At 38.2% G+C, this 22,068-nt stretch overlaps 1 protein-coding gene across 6 annotated transcripts; it reads left to right on the top strand.

Moving 5' to 3' along the window:
• Positions 1 to 1,178: 1,178 nt before the first annotated feature.
• dtnba (dystrobrevin, beta a) lies at positions 1,179 to 21,034 on the top strand. 6 transcript variants are annotated; one of them, XM_088403565.1, is made up of 22 exons: positions 1,179 to 1,384; positions 7,325 to 7,370; positions 9,612 to 9,703; positions 9,777 to 9,857; positions 9,943 to 10,156; positions 10,291 to 10,376; positions 10,712 to 10,866; positions 10,973 to 11,072; positions 11,256 to 11,422; positions 11,540 to 11,664; positions 12,726 to 12,797; positions 13,177 to 13,254; positions 13,725 to 13,812; positions 13,912 to 13,991; positions 14,257 to 14,370; positions 15,457 to 15,553; positions 15,821 to 15,841; positions 15,981 to 16,128; positions 16,646 to 16,735; positions 17,004 to 17,051; positions 17,619 to 17,653; positions 18,476 to 21,034. In XM_088403565.1, exons 3-21 carry the CDS (start codon positions 9,613 to 9,615, stop codon positions 17,624 to 17,626), a joined length of 1,863 nt encoding a protein of 620 aa, XP_088259691.1. In that variant the 5' UTR covers positions 1,179 to 1,384; positions 7,325 to 7,370; position 9,612; the 3' UTR covers positions 17,627 to 17,653; positions 18,476 to 21,034. The 6 variants fall into 6 exon arrangements, with proteins under 6 accessions (XP_088259691.1, XP_088259688.1, XP_088259689.1 ...); XM_088403562.1 differs by lacking the exon at positions 7,325 to 7,370 and having other exon boundaries at positions 13,728 to 13,812; XM_088403563.1 differs by lacking the exon at positions 7,325 to 7,370 and having other exon boundaries at positions 17,622 to 17,653.
• Positions 21,035 to 22,068: the final 1,034 nt, after the last annotated feature.

Genomic DNA, 22,068 nt, shown 5'->3' with positions numbered 1-22,068 from the left:
TGAATTTCACAACGATGGGACAATGTAAGTTAGTCAAAAGGGCACTTGCAACATCCAGTCCCCTGTCCCAAGGCCACCTTTAATCTCAATACTTTAAATAGTGACGGAGCAACCAGAGCAGCATGGGGACTTATCTTTAATGTCTGTGACCTCAGTGGTACTTATTTGGGAGAGGTCAAGAATCTAGTGTCTTTAAATATATAATTTTTAAAATTTAGCACACCTAGAATTAGACTTTTGCATGCCTAATCTGTATATAGCACTGACATATTTTATACTTGACAACACAAATAGGTTACAAAATAATAGGCTAATACTGTGGATATTAGGAGGCTATACATACAGGATATATATATTTTCATATTGTTGTAATCGTCAGGTTTAGAGCTACCTCCATCAACTATGTTTACATATTGTGAAGTGAATTAAGTGTAGAATTAAAAGTATATTTTGTTTTTAATTTTCAAAGATATATGCCTGACTTTGTGAGAAATGCATCCCATATACAGATTTTGGATGACTAAATAATCCATTAGAAGTATATACTCAACATTCACAACACTTAAGTTTGGTTAGCCAGTAACGCAAGATCAATTTCCATTTAGAGCAGGGATGTCTAAATGTTATCCTCTGAGGGTCGCATACAGAAAAACAACTGCAAATGCCTCTTTAATTTTTTTTTTTTTTAAATTAATTTACATGAGTTTCTGAACCACTGGAAAAATAATCAATCTAGCAAGCAATTCTACATGGTCTTTGTAATGTAGTTATTTAAAAAAAGTCTAAATCTGAAAAGTCTAAATCTTAGACTCTTTCTTTCTTTTGGGTGATGATTGAGGCAAATTTGAGACAACTACAATCAAACGTGTTTATTCCTTGTTAAAATATCATGTTAAAATGTTCATTTTTAGTACATTCCGTGGGCCGAAAATGGTTATTTGCGGGCCGCAAATGCCCCCCGGACCGTAGATTGGAAATCAGGAATTGGTTACTTTTCTCATTAATTATCTCGGAGATTAGCTGGTGTCGACGATTCCTTACTCCTGAAAATGTTCATAGTACGAAATACTGTCGTGAAGGTTTGAAATGAGTTCATAATAATAATGGGAGGGAACACAACGCTAAAGAGGAGTGACTTTCTTTCAAAAAATGCTTCTGAACAGTCAGTCAGTGGTCACCGGTACAGGCGGGCTGGCAGGGAGGCAGCCGCCACGGAGACTGCTCAAAATGGCTTTCCACTGCGGAAATATAATACTGGACGTGTTTTAAAACTAACTTGAAGCGTTTTAGAGACGACGAGGGGACCAGGAGAAGGAGGACCAGAAAAGCAAAGTTGATTAGCGCCTCATGTTTGTGTGTAGATGTCGACAGCGAATATCCGCCGGTAAGTACAGGCATTCATTTAAATGTTTTATTTAACAGTTTGTCAGTCTAAATATCGCTTGTTTTGGCTGTAAGATGTTTTATTTGTATTTGTGTTTGTTGGGGATCTCAACTTTCGGCAACATGGCCGCCCACGTCACAGCTACTCAAGTAAAACCAGATGAAATTGAAGTCTTTTTGAATTTTCGCACGTTCATTGTTTTGTGTTTGAATAGACGTTTTGTGCACCGAATCCCTCCCTTCTTTGGGTGTAATTTTACTCCAAAGTCGTGCCCACATTTTTTTAAACATCATGACTGCTGATTGACTTCGCCCTGGCTAGTCTCCTTTGAAAAAAACTGAATTTTTACCTTTGCTGCTTTATCGACAAACCTATGTGCCGATGGAACAGTTTTTAAAGCTTTTTAAAATAATCTTTGACGTCCATTTAAAAAATCGGCTATTAGTTGCTTTTCCAGGACACCGAAGGAGTCTCTGTTTGCAAAGTGTGAAAGTTTGAAATGTATGACACCGTATCATTGGACTACAAAGTATGAATTTGAAAACAAATTTCTCTTGAGGATTATCCAACAAGTGAAAGCTAACATTAAGACAAGGTATATCTTTATATATATATATATATATATATATAATATATATATATATATATATATATATATATATATATATATATATATATATATATATATATATATATATATATATATATATATATATATACGCACACACGTGTGTGTATAATATGTATACGGTGTATCTATAATTCAGACACCTTTTCCCCCTTGAGGATTCACATAATATATAATCTGTTTATTGTTTAGTGCTCCAATATTTTGTATATCAGCTAGACAATGACAATAACACTATTCTTTTCGACTCTGATAGTATTGCTACTACTTCTGGCATGTCCCTTTCTGTGGTCTGGTAGGCTCATTTGGTTTCAGCATGAAAACAGTTGAAACCTTTGCTAATTTTGATCAAATGTTTTTGTTTTCCTCTCACCTTCAAATCTGGTAACTGTTTCCTTTTCTTGACCTCAAGGGCTAAGAGGTTATTAGAACAGGTTTGATCTTTTCAGGGGGTGGGTTCTTGTACACTGTTTATAGATCCTATTTGTAACATATATGTTGCAAGAAAACACAAACATACTAGTTAATATGTGATCATCTTGGCATTTTTGTGTGTGTTGGGAGAAAACAGCAGTAGGTATGTAATTACAAAGAGGAAACGTTGTACAACGGAATACTGTTTGTATATTTGTTTGTCCTCATCCACCAATACAACATTTACGTCAATTGATGATTACATAGTCTCCGAGTTATAAAGAAATGAAAACAGGCTGTCTGTATGGGACAAGACAAAAAACTGTTTTCTGGGACTACTTCATTTTTTTCAAGAGGAAGCAAAATAGAGAAACACTAGGCAAACTAAATAGGGACACAAGAGAGAAATGTTTCCTCAATGAACTGTGTTTTCTCAAATAAGCCATCTTTCAATTATGATAAAATGTCTTCATAGTAGATTTCAATTGTACTGCCTTGGAGGCCTGTACATTATTTGCGGACATTTTTTCATCAGTAGCTGTTTGGCTGCTGAATGAAGTCATTGTATCCTGTGGGTGAGGAAGTAATGAAGGTGAGAGTGAAATCTTGGATTATTTGAACATTCCTATCTGACTTCTGGTTGATCAAATTTCTCAAGGGTTGAATTACAGCCAAATTCAAGTATTCCTCAAATTTTTACCAAAGAGCAATTTTAATGCTCTCTTGCAGGCCACAGGGCTCATCATCTATTTATTTTTGTGGATGTTTGATGTCTTGTAGAGCTGCGCCAAAATAATATTTAAAAAGGAGTTATTTCTTTGAGGGATCTTGTTAAGACTTGAAAAGAAGCAGCACATGTTGTAAATGAGGAATTACGTTGTGAGACATGCAGTATCACTGGAATATAAACAACTCAACTTGTCTGTTTTGTTGTGTTCTTGTTTTTTTTCTTCAGGGCAGGAAGCACACGTTCAGTTCCGATTTCTTGGTGTTCCCTTTCAGTTTTGTCACTCTCAAGTCTCACTCTTTCCTTCCTTCTGGTTTCAGCAATATAGTCATCGCGCTTTCTCATTCTGTGTTCAGCTGCCTCTGTTCATGACCATTTCATTGCTTTTGTACCATCCCCCAAGGGAAATTACTGCTTAAATTTTAATTTGAATATACATTGTGAAATAGAACATCAAAGGTAAAAAAAAAAAGTTCCATTGCAGCCTACTAGTCATCTTTTGATTTGAAATAAAAAGTACCAGTAATCATAATTTGCATTCTTCATTTTCATACAATTGGAAAAGTTAAATAAAACATAATAATAATAATGACATAGGTCAAGAGAGTTTTGGTGAATATTCAAAGCTCTTGTTTGTTTGATTAGTATAGATTTCGTTACAAATGTTCGATACTACTGTTTTACAAACCGATACCAGTCTGATTACTCAACCAGAGTGGTTACTGATACTCAGTCCTGATACCGTTAGTACTTTTGATCCCCCCCCCCCCCCCCCCCCCTCCCCCCCAAATGAAATGAAATGACAGCAGGTATCAGCCTAATACCAAAACTTGGTATCGGTACTCGCCCATGCCTTGTTTTCATTGCGGAGATTTCTTGCTATGGCAGACGTATCAACTTTCATCCAGAAATGATGACTGTATTTACAAATTGGCAGAGAGTCTTGCAATATTTTATTACATCGTAAGAAAACTGAAACCAGACTTTTCAGCTGTTTTATGCTGTATGTGTCTGCTAAATCCTTTTGTGTTGACACCAGCTGGTGTTGTGGCAACAATGCCAGTGTGTTTGTCTTTGTGTTATTTTGTATCATGTTGGTACACTGGGGGCCAGAAAAGTGAAGATCACCTAATGTGGATAGATTTTCCATCTTGTTCATGCAAAAGTGGCATCTGAGAACACTTGTGGGTTAATGTTTGTCCCAACCTAGTCATGCCATAAGAAACTATGCCAAGAACCCTCCATTCCATCACTTTTTGAGGACATTCACATATTTTTCCATGAGTCAGAGACAATGCATAAATTACTAGTTGCGGGCCTGACATGTACTGTAAACATCAAATATTCACCATTTTGGAGCACGGCAATCTCACTGCTAATATGAAATAAAATAAAGCCAGGCTAGGTAGCTGTCTCAAAGGTGTAACATGAGTTATGTTGCTGTTTTTACCTGCCTGGTACTGCGCCACGGGTCGCACGGGGTCAGCCTCAATGGCTGCAAAGGGGGTCAAAGTGCAGGAGTAAGTGTATGGAGAGAGAGCTAGATTTTACATGTAAAAATAGTCACAAATTGCTTTAAAAAACTGCTCACATGCACTGAAGGTTGAATGATGGCAACTAAACATTCTCCTATTTTTTTTGTCTTAATAACCTTTAGTCTGGTCAGACTATAAATATTGGGGAAGAGGGAACTTGAGGTCATGTTATTCTGTTTTGCTCTAACTAGAAAGGGGTATTTGCTGAACTGTAAAACATGATACACCTGAGTTGTTTTGCCTGGTTCTACCAAGTCAAATTAAAATATTTCAAAACCCCTCAATCACATGCAATTAAGTAATAATGTAAGCCTTGGTCCATTTTTAAAATAAATGAACAGAAAGTCAAACACATTCTTTTTTTTTTTTAACCTATCTACCAATACAGTCATTGATTTCCTGTCTTGAGGGAAGACAGGTCTTAACAACATTGGACCTGTCCATCGTGTCAACCTTAAACGTTAACATTTTTCACTACATTGACTTTGATAATAGGGAATGGATTCTTTCATCCTGATGAATTGACAACAAAGAATTTTTACCAAAATTGACCTTGCAACACTTTGACAGTTTTGGATTGTACTCTTGTCTTGTGTATTCATTGTTTAACCTTCTTTTTAGTCTTACTGTTTCTCTATTATGTTCCTAATGTTGCCGATGTCACTGTCCGCATGTTTGGAGCGTACCAAGGTTGGACTAATACCATTTACACACCCTGACACGGCAACAGTCATACCAGGGTTTTAAATGAACCCAACGTGACAATTTGACAAACGTGAACACAATCTAAAATGTCCAGTAAAAGCGCCTCTAAGAGTGAATGGAAATCCTGGTTTGTCAGTTTGCTAGAACCTTGACGTGTCTGGAAAGATTTGTGGCTTAAGTCAATGAGCCTCATCTGTTCATAGTATGGTAGTAAAGAGGCGTCTAGAAAAGAAATACTGTAGCTCATGGATATTTCTGTAATGTCAGTCTAGAGTTATTCTCGCTGCATGCGCATCATGCATAACACGCACACACAGCTAGAAACCTGTCAGGGTAGACATGACAATACAGAGCAGCTGCGAAGGGCTATGTGGTCATGTGGTATGCAAGGCCTGCGTGTGTCTGTGCGGCATCCAAAGGGTGGTAAACACCCTCTTACCCCTCTTTAGTGCGCCTTTGCCTGCCTGACGTCTTTCTTGCTTTCTGAGTTTTCCAACATTTTTTTCCAGGATTCATCAATAACCATTGTGGGAAATTATTTTTGCACTGCCAATGCAGTATCGTATGCGTTTGTTTCAGGCTGAGCACCACTGCAAACAGGTGTGTATGCATATGTATTTCAGCTTGAAAATGAGAGTGATGTGATATGTGGGACTGTCAAGCCTAGACAAGCATTCTGTAAGGGGAAAAGACTGTAAGGTACTTGTCTTGTGGTTGCTCAGGTGGACTGGTTGGGTGGTCTCCTTGGATACCATAACCACACACAAAATAATACCCGCAATTATGGAAAACACTCAGCAAATAACAAATTTGATTTGGACATAGACACGTACTGTAGTTGAGAGTTGTCACGAAACCAACATTTTGACTTTGATACTGGTACTAAAACGGTAAAACAACTGTAAAATAATGTGGCTGACAGCTAAGCAACTTAACATTTATTTAGATTTTAGGAACGCCGAGTACTAATACGCCGTATCGGTTTTGGGCCGACATCTGGCCCTGTTTCAAGTTATCGGTACTCATGATGACAGCTGATACTACAGTACTATCGACTACTCAGTTGGTGCAGTTGTACAGTAAAATGTACATTGAGATTATACTCAGAATTCTTTTGACTGCTAAAATAGCGTGGTATTGGGTGTTGGTAACCCATAATTGGTGTAAAAAGACATTTTAATGACTTCAGAGGCCTTTGACATGAACTGCGTTGCTCTATCTAAAAGGGAGCGATAGTTACAGCTGCCTTGCTGCTAATTTAATGTAGATCAAGTCGCTAACAAGACATGCTAACATCAATAGCAAATGTCAGTTTAACGTCCACAAATATGTAAGGCTGGAATGGCTGTACATGTAACCTTTGTGCACGTATTCATACACATGACAAGACATATTTCAGAGGCCCAGTTGTCGATTCCATGCCCATACACAGAAGTTGGATTTACTTGAGTATGTCTGCCTATTGTAGTTACAGTATTTCAAATTACAGTAATGGCGTGATTTTGTTCCCAGCCCCATTCACTCAGAGACAATATTGTATCCGTGAGAATTATTCGTGCTGTTGCAAAATATACTGCAAGTCATGCAGAATATGACTATTTTGTCAAAAGTTTATTTGTTGCTGGAGGCTGACTAACAGCTGCTATTAAGCGTTTGCTCCAAGTTCAGCATCAGGACAAATTGGTGTGCAGTTAAAAATAACAAGGTCACAAATATTGTACAGTACAATAAAACAGTAGGTTATCATCCTTCTGTGTATATTCATCCTTTTTTTTTTTTTAAATTTGGCTCTTAGCGAGTTCTCTTAACGGCAATTTATATGTGAAAAGTGTCAGAAGCAGAGATAAAGTAGACAGAGAGTAAATAATAGCATATAGGTGTGTAAACTGCTTTTTTAACCGGCCTTTTTCTTCTATCTTTTTCTCTGTTAGACATCTTTGAGGCTCTGCTTGCCTAGTGCTTCCCCCTAACAGTGAGGTATGACCACACACATTCACTCCACACAAACCAAATTTCCACCAAGTGATAGAATTCACTTTTGTAAAAACATTTTTACATTTCTGCTGTCATGTAGATTGCGTCTGTATTAAACCATGCATGTTTTGGAGAAATGTAGCTGGATTAAGAATCACCAAACCTCAGAAGCCCTGAGTCTGTTTGTTCATAAACTCAGCAAATGTCAATTATAATAAAACACCGTGGTGAGGAAAAAAAAGAACTCTGTGCATCAAGGCCCACATAAACTGATAAACAGCACTGATGTTGTCATCTTTAAATGCCAAAGGTTCCTTTCCATTGACCTTCTATTTTCTTTAGGCATCAGTCCAATTGCCTTTTAAAGGTTCCTTTGTCACTGATCTAAACTTGCAATTTGTGTTCACTGCTCATAAACCAGAAGTACGATTTATGTAGTGGCGTATCTAATAGATGCTTTATTGAACATAGTATTTCTGCGCCCTTCAAATAAAAATTCAGATTTTGATCACAAAAATCAGATTTCAATGTTTATTCGATTTATCACTTCTGCAATTATTAGTCTTTTGAAAAGTACGACTTAGCTGTGACACCAAGTTGGCAACCTAGACGTTAGATTTGTAAAATAAGCTTCTCTCTCTTTTTAGCCATTTTATTTAAGCAGTGCACATCAGTGGGGAGACACTTTGCGCAAGAGACAGCTAAAAATAATCACTTAAAAAACTGCCAAATAATCTTTCATTCAAATCATAGTGTGATTAATTTATACAGTGAAGTTAGGGTGCACTCCTTGATCGTGCTTCCAAATTTTTGTTTTGTACCTAATGCAGATTAAAAAAATACATGAAGCCATACTTGGATGAGTTTGGTGTTGCGCAACACCTCAAGGATCAAATGCAACTGCTTTTAAAGCCTCTAAAATCAGTGGACCTAGACTGCAGAAAAAGGCATCTGAATGAATGACCACAATTCCTAAAGACACACTCCAAAATCATTGCCAACGCCTTCCCACAAGAGCGTGAGTAAGAGAAATTCCAGCTGTAAAGAGTGGACTAGGATATTTTTTACTTCCTGTATGAATATTTTGTTTCATGTAACATCTATCTAAGAAGTTTTACTTTGTTGATTTGTGACCAATTCCTCCCTGTGACTGAGAAAGTAGCAACTACTTCTTCCTGTCATGACCTAGTTGGGAGTAATAGCGGTAAGGACAATTATATCAGAGACATTTTTAAACTGCCAATTTTAAAATGGTAAGCAGACCTTGCACAACGAATATCCTACACGTTGGCGTCACAGACACCGTTGCGCAGCGTACTTGTAGCAGCAGCAGCAGCAGCTAAGGCTCAGTTGATAATAATAGTTGACTCACCACAGGAGTGGGAGAAGTGGCGAGCTTGAGAGAGTCGTCATCTCTCAGTGAGAGAAGCTTCCTAACAGCTGGTGCAGTGAATTCAAGATGAGTTTTATATAACTTTCACTGCATCAAACATGCATTTATATGTTTGTGTGTATATATGAATGCATAATAGGGCATTGCACCAGAATCTGAGTCTTAAGTCTCTTTATTTTGAAGATTTGTCTTCCTCTTTTATATGTGATCATTAGTTTTAACCATGTAAAATGTTTTAATCCTTTTTTCTATGCACAAACACACACACATATGCATATACTGTATATACAAATACAGTATATGTATGCATATGTACCGAGTTAAACAGTCAAGTACTCTCACAACAGTTGCACTGCTGAACAAATTGCACTTGACTAACTGGGATTAAGAAGTACAGTTGTGCGTGTGTTTGTGAGTTGATTGAAAGGAGGAATCCTTCTTTTGTCAGACTGAAGCATGAGGCCTCCTGGGATGTGTTCAAAATCCTCTCTGGAATGTGTACAGGGGGTGGTGGGTGAATGAGGGCGTGACTTAGCTTGTCACCGTATTTAAACAAGGAATGCCAATATTTGTGTGTAGTTCAGATTTGTGTGAGAATGTATCCATATATTTTTTTAAATTCCATTCTTCCTTACAGATTTTCTGTGAATGCCAATTACAGATTTGATCAATATTTGGATAATTGGTTGAGTTTTTGGCTTCTTTCTTGTCCAGGAATGTCTTCATCCTTGGTTAGATGTAAAAAAAAAAAAAACATGAAATTCATAAAATATATATTTTTTAAGTGATTTACCGTTTGAAAGTTCGAACAACTCAAGATGGTCATGTTTTATTTCATGTTTTCGATGCAGGATGGTGATGGAGGAGGGGGGTCGGACAGATAGAAGGAGAGGGGATCCGCTGGCCATGGGAGCAGCCAGACGGCAGATCTTTATGGAGCTTGGTGAGAGCCTTTTTTGGCTTTTTCATAAAGTAGCATCAATAAGCTTTATTCAAATGGTTCTTTTATTTTACAGCGGATCAGAACCTTGATGCCATTTGCCTCTCTGCATATCGAACAGCCTGCAAACTTAGATTCATACAGAAGAGATGTAACTGTACGTGTAAAAGTAAAATTGACTTGTAAGAACTGTTGTCACTGCCGGTATCTGAAACCTTTTGTTTGCTATATTTCTATTACAGTGCATCTCATTGATATATACAACGTGATCGAAGCCGTGCGGGATGCTGGTCTGAATGCTGTGGAATTAAATGCTGGCATTTCCGTGACCAGGCTGGAAAACCTGGTGTCCTCCCTGTTTAACCAGCTAAGCAAGCGCCTGCCCACCACGCACCCAATTAAGCCACGAGAGAGTACTGTCCTCTTTGTTGATTTTATAATGGCAGCCACTGAGAGGTACATGACAAAACAAAAAAATAGATCCATATACTGTGTATTGGATCTCTGTATATGTTGCATTGTTTTAAGTAGAACTGGCAAATACTATGTAAGAAGCTTGTCTCTCATCTGTTGTATCCTATTTGTTTCAGCGAACCAGAGAGCCAACTGACAGTTTTCTCAGTGAAGGCAATTCTGGCTGTGCTTTGTGGAGGGAATTTAGTGGACAAACTTCGCTGTAAGTACCAGCAGATACTGTCCTGACTAAAGATGTGAGGAGCTGGTTTGGTATTTGTAAATTCCTTTGTTAGTCATGTAGATTTGTGTTGGTGCGCGTGTGTGTATGTGCATGTGTATTATTATTAAAAAAAAAAAAAAAGGTTTTTTTGAAGGGGGCCTGCATGATTGGCCAACATGTCACATAAAGTGCCAACATGTCACATAAAGTCCCATTTGGCTTACCTTTTTTTTCCATCTGAGAATAACAATTCAGTTTCCACTTTATGCTTAAGTGCCACCTTGTGGGGAATGTGTATTACTGCTGCTGTCAACTTAATCTGCATGTGGGTGCAGATGTGTTTTCTCAGGTCTCAGACTCCAGCGGTGTGATGGTCCTGTCCAAATTTGACCATTTCCTGTTAGAGGCCCTCAAGCTTCCAGCTGCTGTGCACGAACAGCCGTCTTTTGGCTACACAAACCACATGGCTCGCTCCTGCTTCCCACAACAGGTAAAAGAGTCTTTTGTTGAACAGACTGTGTTAGTTTATTTATGTCTTTTTTTTTTTGTAATTGTTCTGTCATTCTGAATGAAGAGTTTTTTTATTTTTGTTGTAGAAGCGAGTGATGCTCAACATGTTCCTGGACATTGTATCTGACCCCCCTCCATCTCTTGTCTGGCTGCCCCTCATGCACCGCCTTGCTAATGTGGAAAATGGTATACACAAATATTCAGTGCCTTCTTTACTGTAATGTAAATGTTTCAGTTAATTAAAGTGACATTTTATATCTCATACTTATAATTAAAAATCACAAAAGATTGTGCGTGGAAATACTGTAGCTGTTTTGATCAAATCAGAGTTTTTCACTTCTTTGTTTGTTTGTTTGTTTCTTCTCTCAGCCTACCATCCCGTCACATGTTCCTACTGTCGTAGCAATGGCATGACAGGCTTCCGCTATCGCTGTCTCCGTTGCCGAGGATACCAGCTCTGCCAAAACTGCTTCTGGCGCGGCAATGCCAACGGCTCTCATAGCAACCAGCATCAGATGAAGGAGCACTCATCCTGGGTGAGTCACCACTGTTAAAGGGGCAAAGATTGTTTGACATGCTGTCATTAGGAATTTTGGAGCAGAAAATGCTTTCATTTCACCTCTTGATCACACATTTGCTTTGTTACTGTGTAGAAGTCGCCTGCGACTAAGCTGGGCCGAGCCCTGGGCAAAACTCTAGGTTGTGTATCGTCCAGAGAACCCTCCCACCCAGTTTACCCAGAAGAACCTGAGAGGACCCTAAATCTCGCTAATATTGTGTAAGACCCCCCCACCCACACACACACACACACACACACACACACACACACACACACTTCGCTTTTATGTATGTGTTGTTTAATTAATGAGGCGTCCCTCTCCCATTGATGTTACTTTTCAAAATAGAAGTTATTTTTTGGTAAGTGTTGCTCTCCAGGTAATTGGTTGTGTGAAGGAATCTTCTAGATGTCCCATGTGAAAAATTTAGGTTTGCTTCAACATTTTCTAACTTATTTTTAAACATATGTGATGATTGCCTCTTATATTTTTCTGATGTCAGTATAGCCCAATCCACATCATAAATATTCCACACCATCAGGAGAGTTTGCTAACTCTAAAAAAACCAGACCCATCCCTATCAATTACTGGATTGGACTCATAATGACACTGACTCTGGTATTATTGCATTATTACAGTGTACCCTCTCTGGAAGCACATACAAACAATATTGCTTAAGCAAGACTTCAGTCTGGCTGTGAACTGTCAATAACTTGCTGTATAAAGGTTAGTTTTCACTGACTAGTTTTAAACGGTTCCACAAAGGTAGACTTTCACCAACTTATGTTATTTGTTATTACCCTGATCGTTACATGTTCACCAAACGTGCAGGTAGCTTTTGGGAAATAACAAATCCAGTGAGCCTTTTTGGTGGCTCCGCCCCCCTGCGGCTGCATTCACAGTGTTTGATTTTTCGAACATCAGCAGATAGAGATTGCATGCCTTCCAGCATTGAGCGATTATACAGGCGAGCACAGAGCTGCTGCAACTTTGCTGTGAATCTACACGCAGTGAAGTAGCATCAGGTCTTTTCATTCTCAATTTTTTTTTCCAGCAGTCGTTAGTGGCTTATTCCTTTCTGTCTTTCTTTTTGTATCTCTTGTGATCTTTGCTCTGTCTGTGTTTGCTCTGAGCAGAATGATTCACCATTGCATGACTACACCAAAGCGTGTGAATGGGTCTAAGAATGCGAGCCTCAAATGTGTTAGCCAGGGCTCTCAACTTAGAGTTGATGATATTTATTCTCATCTGTGTTGCTATTGTGTTTTTAATCACTTTCCAGGCCTTCTCAACCAATTGGGAACCCAAGTCCGGCCATGCTGCTGTCTTCATCTGCACCAGAGTCCTCCAAGAGGTAAAGTTTGGCAAAAGACCAGTGTAGCGTTTGCAGTTGTTGCATGATATGCTTTATAGTTTAACACAAAAATGGTAGCACTATAGATGGGCTTTGTTTCATTGATTGATTACATGAATCAGTCACTCTAATGCACATTTGTTGATTGTCAGTGTAAATTGGAAGAAGAAAAGAAAGGTATTGTGAATTGTTATGAGAATAAAAGACACATTCATGACTTTTTATAATCCTTGCCTTGTGCACTGTGGCAAACTGATGCTGGAACCAAAAAGGGCCTTTCCCAAATTGTTCCACTCAAGTAGTCAGCTGAGTGTCCCCAGACTTTCGCTCATCTAGTGAATGTGATTCTAACTTTGCTGTGTATAACTTGTGTCGGCAGTTTGGCAGCAGCTCAGCGCATGAATGAAGAACATGCTTTGATCGCCGCTTATGTGAATCGCCTCCAAAGCAGCCCACGGTGAGAGGCTGACAGAATACAGTAGAGCAGGAATCCAAATATATTTTTTTTCCTCATTTTTGTTGTCATAAAAGACAAACAACCTGTTACAGCTCGTAAGCCAAAAAGACAAGAAGTCGATTTGGATGCAGTTTGTCGGCAACATTGTTTTTCTTCCAACTGCAACAACAAACAGTCTTTTGAAGAAGTGTTGGTGCGTCATGTGTTAGTTTGAGAAATGTGCTATTTTAAACAGCAGTAGGAAACGTTTTTTTATACTACAGGATTTCCCCTTTAGTGTCAGTTTACGTATAAGCCTCTGTGCCAAAAAACAAAACAGAAGCTTACTAATACGCACTTAAAAAAAGCCTCAACTGCGTTTTAGCATGTTTGTCTTAAATGTTTTGATTAATAACGAGTGACTAAAAAAAGTTTCTATCTTTTTGTGAAGTGGTATTTAAAGTCATTCTTAAATGCATTTGTTCTTTTAGCAGCATACACAGCCCCGGAAGACAAGACGAGGAACACCAACTTATCGCCCGCTACACTTCTCGGCTGGCAGAGACTGAAAGCTCTGGAGTGAGATCATAATAACCTCATATTTATAAGCTTTAATCATACTCTATCACTGAGAAATTGCACAAAGAAACAATGTTGTTCCATCTTGTGTGTGTTTAGGTGATACCCACTCGAAGCATCAACTTTGATGTAAACAAACAGAAGAGGGAGCTTATCGCTCAGCTTGAATCCAAAAACAGGTACAAATTTGTTGATGAGGAACAAGTCATTAAATTCAACCTGTCCCTTAAATTGGAGTTTATTCTGGGAAGCCTACAAGCATGTTCTAAAAATAGCTTTAAGGACATTGAACTGAATTCATTTTTATATTCTTTTAAACCTTACATAAAACATTTTGAGATACAGTGTGTGCGCCATCTGTTGTTGTTCAGTTTCTTCCCCCCTGCCTGGTCAGTCATGTTCAGCTTGCCCCAACCTTGACCGCCATGTTTTTTCATTACGCAGAGAGATTTTGGCAGAGATCAAACGTCTCCGTTCAGAACACGACGCTGTGTGCCAGCCCAGTCCAGAAAAGGGCAGCACCAACCCGACTCTCCTGGCTGAGCTTCGCTTGCTCAGGTAAGCAACAAGAAACATGTTACACTTATACATATATTCATATATGCTGATATAAACCCCAAAGCCGTGTCCACATATTTGCTGCTGCAGTTTTAGTTCGTCCAGTTTGACAGTTAGCTATCAACATTGTATGCCACAATATCTGTCTGACTGAGCCAAAAATGTGCACCGAGGCTTTTCAGCACAGATCAGAAGGCTTCATGGCAGATGGCAATGACAGATGGATGTTTGAAAAAGCATACAAAAAATAAATAAAAACTGTTCAATGTGTTTATGCTTTTCAGTCACAACAACAAACCAAACAAGGAGAGATTTGTACTATGAAACGGTTGTTCTGATGCTTTTGATACACTGATTTGTCTACCACTTTATTATTTACACTAGCCCAATGTAATAAGTTCAATACTAGCATCATCCAAGTTGAACATTGATTGCAATGGTTGTTATTTGTAGTGCAATAATAATGCAAAAACATCATTTCTAGTGGTACCTCTACTTTCGAAATTATTTCGTTCCAAAAGTCATTTTGTAACGTGACTTTTTTTGAAAGTAGAGGTGCTTTTGACATGTAAATAACTGAAAGAAATGAACATTTTAACAAAATTTTTTTAGCAAAAAAGTACGTAATGCTTTACCAGTGTGCGCTAGCATGTCACAAAGAATTTAGTGACACTCAAGGTTGAAGGGAAACAAAGAGCATCATGGGTAACGATTTTGTCCTCCCTCTTGTAATGGTTTGCTCCAGCAGCGGAGGGGCCGGTTGTGAAGATGTAGTACATTAGTCTTGTTCGAGCGAGCGCTGATGTCTGGTGTCTCAATATTAAACATCAACAATTTTCGCCTTTTGCATCCTGAATTTCCCTTCGTAACAGTATTTTTTCCGGAGGGGCTTCGTAACCTGAATTTTTCGTAATAAGAGACGTTCGCAAGTAGAGGAACCACTGTATTTTGACTTCATTTAGCTAGATGGAAAATATTAGCTACTCCATTTCAGAAACATCTCCTTACACACGAAAAAGTGAAAATGTTTCAGCCATTTTGAATCTTTCTATAATAAAACTCTAAAATAACAGTAATGTTTTGCAGACAAAGAAAAGATGAGCTGGAGCAGAGAATGTCATCTCTACAGGAGAGCAGGAGAGAATTGATGGTCCAGCTGGAAGGACTGATGAAGTTGCTCAAGGTTGCACACTGATTTAAACTCTGACCTTTATTGAGCATGGCATTTAGTCTCTTTCATTTACGCACACACACACACACACACACACACACAAATCCCCTTATTTCCCACTTCTCCCTCCTGTTCTATGCTATCAGTTGTCGCTATGACTCACTTTACTCACTTTACTCCCTCTAAGGGTCCTACCTGTTCTATTACTGCTTGTGTCTGACCTTTTCCTTTTCACCCTTTCTCCATTTGCTTCCACCTGCCCATGCTTTGATCCTGTAGGATGAGGAACAACGACAGGCAGTAAGTTTAACCCTCTTTTTGATGAACGGAATTATTTGGGTTATTAATAGGATGCAAAAACAACCCAATAAGTCTGTTTGGGTGTAATACTTTGATTTTTTTTAGTATGTTGATTAATCATTACGAATCTTTTTTTTAGGCGCAGGCCGCTGGCGCCTCTCATGTTTTTCCTTCCCGGCCGAGCCCTTCGCTTGCCCGCTCAGTTGGTACCGCGTCTCCGCAGATGTATTCGCCCCAAGACTCCCTTGCTGGTGTGGGTGGGGATGTACAAGAGGCTTTTGCTCATGGTAACATTGCTAAAATTATTCATCAGCCTGTTAATGAATGAACCTGTGAAGAACGTGTGTTTTTATTTAATTGACCATACCCATGAAGACACAGAAAACGTGTAAAAACAGTAAAGGCTTTGGCCAGCAGGGGGAGTAAGTGCACATGAAGCTTTGAGAAAATGTTTGCATTTTCCTATCACACTATGGACGGCTTGATGTCGTACATTCCATCATGCAAATGAGCCGGGTCGGGAGAGACCATACAGGCATCCGGACCCGGACTGTAGTGCTCCTATGACCCCCCCATCCCCCACGCCACCTGGACCCACAACCTACCTTGATTTAGGGAGAAAACTTACCAAGTCTTCTAATCCAGAGGAAAAGTTGGCCAAAATTTGAAGACACATTACAATTAAAACAAACATAGCTCCTGAGAACTTGTGCTAATGTAGCTTTAAGAGCTTTATCAAACAATTGTATTAACAAAAGTGATCAGTTCTTAAATCACAATTATCATGCTGTTGTTTATCTTCAGGCCCCAGGAGAAACTTGAGGAATGATCTTCTCGTAGCAGCTGACTCCATCACCAACACTGTGTCCTCACTGGTCAAAGAGCTTCATTCTGGTACACACACTGGAATTGAAACTGTTCAAACACATATGAATACATTCCACAAGGTTGTGACTGAAAAAATGTTGTGTGTTTTTAAACTTAAGATTGGGACAGCCTGGTGCACTACTGATTAGCTTCTTTACATCCTGCTTGGCTTAACTCCGAATAATATATTATAATGACGTAGTAATGTTTTTGGTGCAACATTCAGAATTTTCCTAAAAACAAAATGTACATTTATAACATCTTCATGTCTAAATGTAAGGCCTTTTCTATGCAGAGGATGGGCGTGAAGAAGAGGAGAGATTGCTGAACGGGAAGGACAGAGGTAATACAGCTCAATGTGATACGACTTTGCATTCGAGATTTGACTTCATTAGAACAAATGAGGGTTTTTTTTTTCATCTTTTTATTAATCACTGTTTACTAGTTGGACTTCCCATTCTCACAGGCTGCATTTTACACTAACCCTCATTACTTTGCCTTGTGCTTCGTTAACTTGCTTTCTCATTAGCTGACTTTTTTTATGTGCTGGGTGCCTGCAGATACGGTGCATGCAGACCACTTCCTGGTGTAGCCCCAGATTCATTATGATGCTAACATGCGCTGTTAACCTTATAGTCCTTTCACACAAACTAGAGATCCGGCGCTGTATATTTTACGCAGCTTGATTTTAAGATATTAATGAAATAATCCTCATCATGTCTTCCTGATGAGGCAGTCGCTCTTTGACCGTACATCTGCATCTATTTTTACAACACTGATCCCCATGTGGTTCCTATGAAAAATTTGTGGTAGCAACAAATTTAATCGTGACACTGCTTTGTTGCTTGTTTATTCCTTTTGTTATTGTTGTTTTTTGCTGTGTTCTCATAAAGTATTCTGTTCTATTCAGCAGGTTAAACATCGTTACGGACAAATTAAAACTAGGTATGAATATCTGTTTTTACTACCTTATGAAGCATAACAAATAATGGTAATAAACTATCTTTCACAAGTGTGCAGGAGATAAAAAAATCTACTTTTACATCACACAAATGCATGATACTGTTTGAAAACTAAATGTATATAGTAAATCTTGGACAATAAGCCGCAACTTTTTTCTCATGATCTGAGGCCTGTGGTTTATAGTTCACTGCCATGTGTCTGCATTTTTTATAACTAGCCACCAGGGGGCAATCCACCAGTAAAGGAAATCTGTGCATTTTGAAAAAACTATGATAGAACTAAAATGTTGTGAATCAATGGCTGTGCTCAAGAAGTTTCAAAAATATAATTTTAAAAATATAAATTAAACATAAGTTAAAAAAAAGTTGAGTAAGGTCTTATATCAAAGTTTGTCACGTACATTTGATGAATGTGTATACGTGTGTATTTATGATTTTATAGATGAATTATATGCAGTATGTTTATATTGACAGAAGAAGACTCAAAGTATTTTCAATTGAACCACTATTTTTCTATGCACAATGTTCATTGTGTTGAAATTTTGCTATAAGCCAGCATTAAAAAAAAAGTACCATCTTGCATTAATATGTGATGTTACGACCTACAGCTTATAATTCAGTGCGGTTTATATGTGGCGAAAATCGTTAGACGCAGAGGATTGTTGATAACCCTATCGAATTAGCATCATTTTTTTATCTTGATTTTAAATAAAATGCCCCCCCCCCCAATCCCCACATGTAAAAAGAAACATTGTTACCAGTGAATTATCCATACTAGGAAATAACAGATGCCACTCTCTTCAAGGCATTGTGGTGTTTCATCCCAACCAAAGAAGAGGCTAAATTGGAGAAGAAACTTCCCCATTAGCCAGTGATGTTATGAACGAAAGTACCACTCAAGCCCTCACAATGCTGGACGGCAAACTCTACAGTCCATTGACTGATGTATAGCTCGAAATCAGTGTTTGTCTTGTCACTGTGATTTTAGTTTTGTGTTGACATAATTGAGCATAGCTAAACAACGGAAGCCTACTGAGTTGTACCGATACGTTTGTGTGTGCATGTGCTTTGGCTGTTTTTTTTTTGTTTTGTTTTTTTTTAAAGGAGGGCCAAGAAAGTGAGAGAAAGTTATGGGAAGAAAAGGTAGATATGTAAGAAGCTTTAATTGTCAAGATGGAGATACAGGATGTAGTTCCAGAGGAAAGAACAAACAAAGAAGGTCAAATGTTTAAAAGATGAGCAAAGACATGAAATGACTTAAGTTTCAGCACTGTGTGCTTTGTATTTATTTATTTTTGCTTTGATGTGTTCTTCTTTTTTTTGCCTGCTATTCATTTAATGTGTGAGTCAATGTGTATATGAGCGTGGTCAGGCCCTGCTGAGACGTAAATCTTGACTGGGACATTTGCTGCTGTGTTTAGGCGATGTGAATTACTCCACAGGTGCTCGTATTATAGCAGCTCAGGCTGTTTGTCCTGGTACTGAATTGAGAGACTAGTGTGTGTGTGTGTGTGTGTGTGTGTGTGTGTGTGTGTGTGTGTGGTTGAATAGGTTTGATTAAAGTGTCCTTTTTTATGCAAAAGCAAAGTGAGAGGAGACATGAACTCTGGCGTGAAAAAAAAGGCTGTGCCGATTAAGTGTAAACTTGCCTTCATCCTATAGAAAAACGTCTATTTTTTGCAAAACCTTGTTTTAACCGATACTTTTTTAGAAATGTAAATCTGAAACTTGAAATCTCGATCACGTCATCGGAAATTGGAATCGGAGAGAAAAGGTAGAGGTTGGGAAATGTTTTATTTCATTTTAGCTTGTTTCCTATGATGTTGGAAATCTCAAACATACTTTTATGGCCACTGTCATTTTCAATCTCCAGTAATTGAAAAACTTTGTTAGCTTCACCTTGTTTGACTAGACAAATAGAGCTCGTACTCCTGATCGCAATAATTAATCATTTCAACTCCTGGTATTGCCTGTTAAACGCGTTCTTTTATTTAAAGTTGTAGGCTCTTCTCGTGTCTCTTCACTGGGGCTTTTCTTCTTCCCAAAGAAATGTTCCAAAGCTGTCTGTTTCTCACTCATTTTGCTGTACTGTATATATATGGAACTTATATCATATATTACTTGTTTATAAGTCTAGGATTCTTGGAAAATTAGTTAAAATCCCCACTTCCATTGATTAGGCGACAGGCCCTGGGATTTCTTGACCCATCGGTATTTTATAATAATAATAATATAAATGTGCCAAAAAAATGAAAATTATCACCAAATGCCTACAATCCATAGGAATCTGTATAATTATTAGTAACATTTACACGTCTTACATATTATCACAATAGTTCTGCAGTACTAGAGTGTTGATTCCTGAGAAATTGTACAACGCAACCTACCTTGACACTTGTTGTGTTTGCAAAAGTTGCTAAATGCCACTAGAATCTGTAAATAGGTGTGTAATGAACCGTTTGGATGCCATTTCAAAGCTGTGGGACGCATTGTCCCAACAGGAGTGAAAGGGTTAAGTGAGACAAACGAATCAAAAGAAGACTCAGTCATTTTTCAAAATCAAATATTTGTCAAAATGAAAAATCTTTCAGACTCCGCTAATACATAAAATGGAAAGAATTATTTTAGGATGTGGCCCTTTAACAGTTGATCCATGGACCGGTTTTGGACCGAGGACCAGTGATTGGGGACCACTTCTATACCCTTATAAGGGTAGTGAAGCAGCTGTTGTTTAAATTAAAATAAATAAATAAATAAAAAACTATTTGGATACACATTTTTATATCGCCGGAGGTATCGAATCGGAACTCGGTATTGGCAGGTCCTCAAAAGACTACAACATCGAAATGTGATCGGGACGTCCCCAATTCTTCCACCGCAGCCCAAAATGACTCCTCGCACTTTGCTACTTTCCTGCCTTCTCATTTCAAGCTTTCTGAACAAGTCAGTTAATTTCTGAGAATGATTCGGTCCGCACTGCAAACACTGAACCAAAGAACCCGTCTTGTGTGCGTGAGATTCGTTAATTAAGCTAAGCAATCTTGTAAATCTCCGATATCATTTTCAGCTTTTGTTGACGTTACGGAGTGCATGTGAAGAACATAGAGTCCCCGCCTCCATTCGTTCATGTTGGAGCTCATTAGCATGTTTGATATTCCTGTTCCTCGCCCCAGTTCTGTGGCTCACCGGAATTGTCGTAACACCTTAAATAGAATAGGACGGTCGTTATTAATTTGATCTTTCACGTGAGTGTCCTCTGCAACAGCGACTGAGTTGGACCCGTCCTTACTTGAAACTGTAAATGCTGTCAGCGCTGAACATGTGTGAGAAAGTTTGGTTGAAATAAATTTTATTTATCATCAAACTGGATTCATTGTGTCCTGACTCGGAAATTTGATACTTTTTTCATCGCTGTCATCAACATTGATAATTAATATACACAATGTTTCATACCTTTTTCTTCAGGTTATTTTTTTTAAGATCATGTTTCAGATTTATTTACATTTATTCATTTAAGCATCAAACAGAAAATATGTTTCTAGTTTAAATAAGGGTTGGTATGTTTTTTTAGGCACTTTAAGCATTTTTTTTCAGATTCAGAATAACCTGTATTAACTATGTAAAAAGTTAACATTTGCTGTGTACTGATTTATATGGCTTTTTGTTCATGTTAAAAAGGATACAATTGTAGGTATGCCTAAACAATTTTCATACATAATGATCACTTTTTTCGTCACCGTATCGAGTGTCTGTGTGTGTGTGTTGCAAAAAATTGAGAAACACTGCCTTAACATCAGAAAATATAAAATTTTGATCATTATCTTCCAAAATTAAACCAGCAGATTGTAAAAGTTTCATCTTTGTTCAAAACAATGATAATCCGTTTCATGACTATTAACTGTCACGAGGCTGAAATTTTGAGGATTTGATCAATTTTAGCTCTATTGGTTCCATTTTGGAACAAATTACTGTATTTGAAACATTAAGTATCTTACTGATATATTGTGTTTTAGTGACCAGCAAAACATATGCTTTTATTTTGTTAATAGGGATGCAGATACAAAAATGGGTCAACTTACACCGGAAGTACGATTGTTCCATTATCTAAAATAATGATTAGTTTGTCAATTTTTCATTGCACCTGAAGAAATATATTTATTCGGCTTGACTTTTGAGCACTCCTTGATTTAGTGTCTTAATTTACCATGCATGAGCTGTTCTCACGTTTCCCACGAGCTTGCCCCAAAGGTCAGCACTGCGCGACGGAGACAAGAGAAGAGCCCTATAACTATATACTGAACGCGACCTATTGTTGCCTTCCGTCTGCGACCACGCCAACAGCCGTAAATAACTTATCACTTCCTTTGGACTTGGTCTAAGTATGACCCCGGATGCGCC

This window comes from Hippichthys cyanospilos, chromosome 20 (genome assembly GCF_059441005.1).
Source record: "Hippichthys cyanospilos isolate Australia breed blue-spotted pipefish chromosome 20, RoL_Hcya_1.0, whole genome shotgun sequence".
Classification (NCBI taxonomy): Eukaryota; Metazoa; Chordata; class Actinopteri; order Syngnathiformes; family Syngnathidae; genus Hippichthys; species Hippichthys cyanospilos.
The sequence above is the reverse complement of the archived record's forward strand: the minus strand, read 5'-3'. Positions and strand labels throughout refer to the sequence as shown.

What these genes read in the sequence shown, in the direction of transcription:
- dtnba (XM_088403561.1), top strand. Translation starts at nt 1,362, where the DNA reads ATGTCGACAGCGAATATCCGCCG. An exon ending in GCTCCTGCTTCCCACAACAG is followed by an intron (nt 10,867 to 10,972) that starts GTAAAAGAGTCT and finishes TTTTTGTTGTAG; the next exon opens with AAGCGAGTGATGCTCAACAT. An exon ending in ACAAGAGGCTTTTGCTCATG is followed by an intron (nt 16,129 to 16,645) that starts GTAACATTGCTA and finishes GTTTATCTTCAG; the next exon opens with GCCCCAGGAGAAACTTGAGG.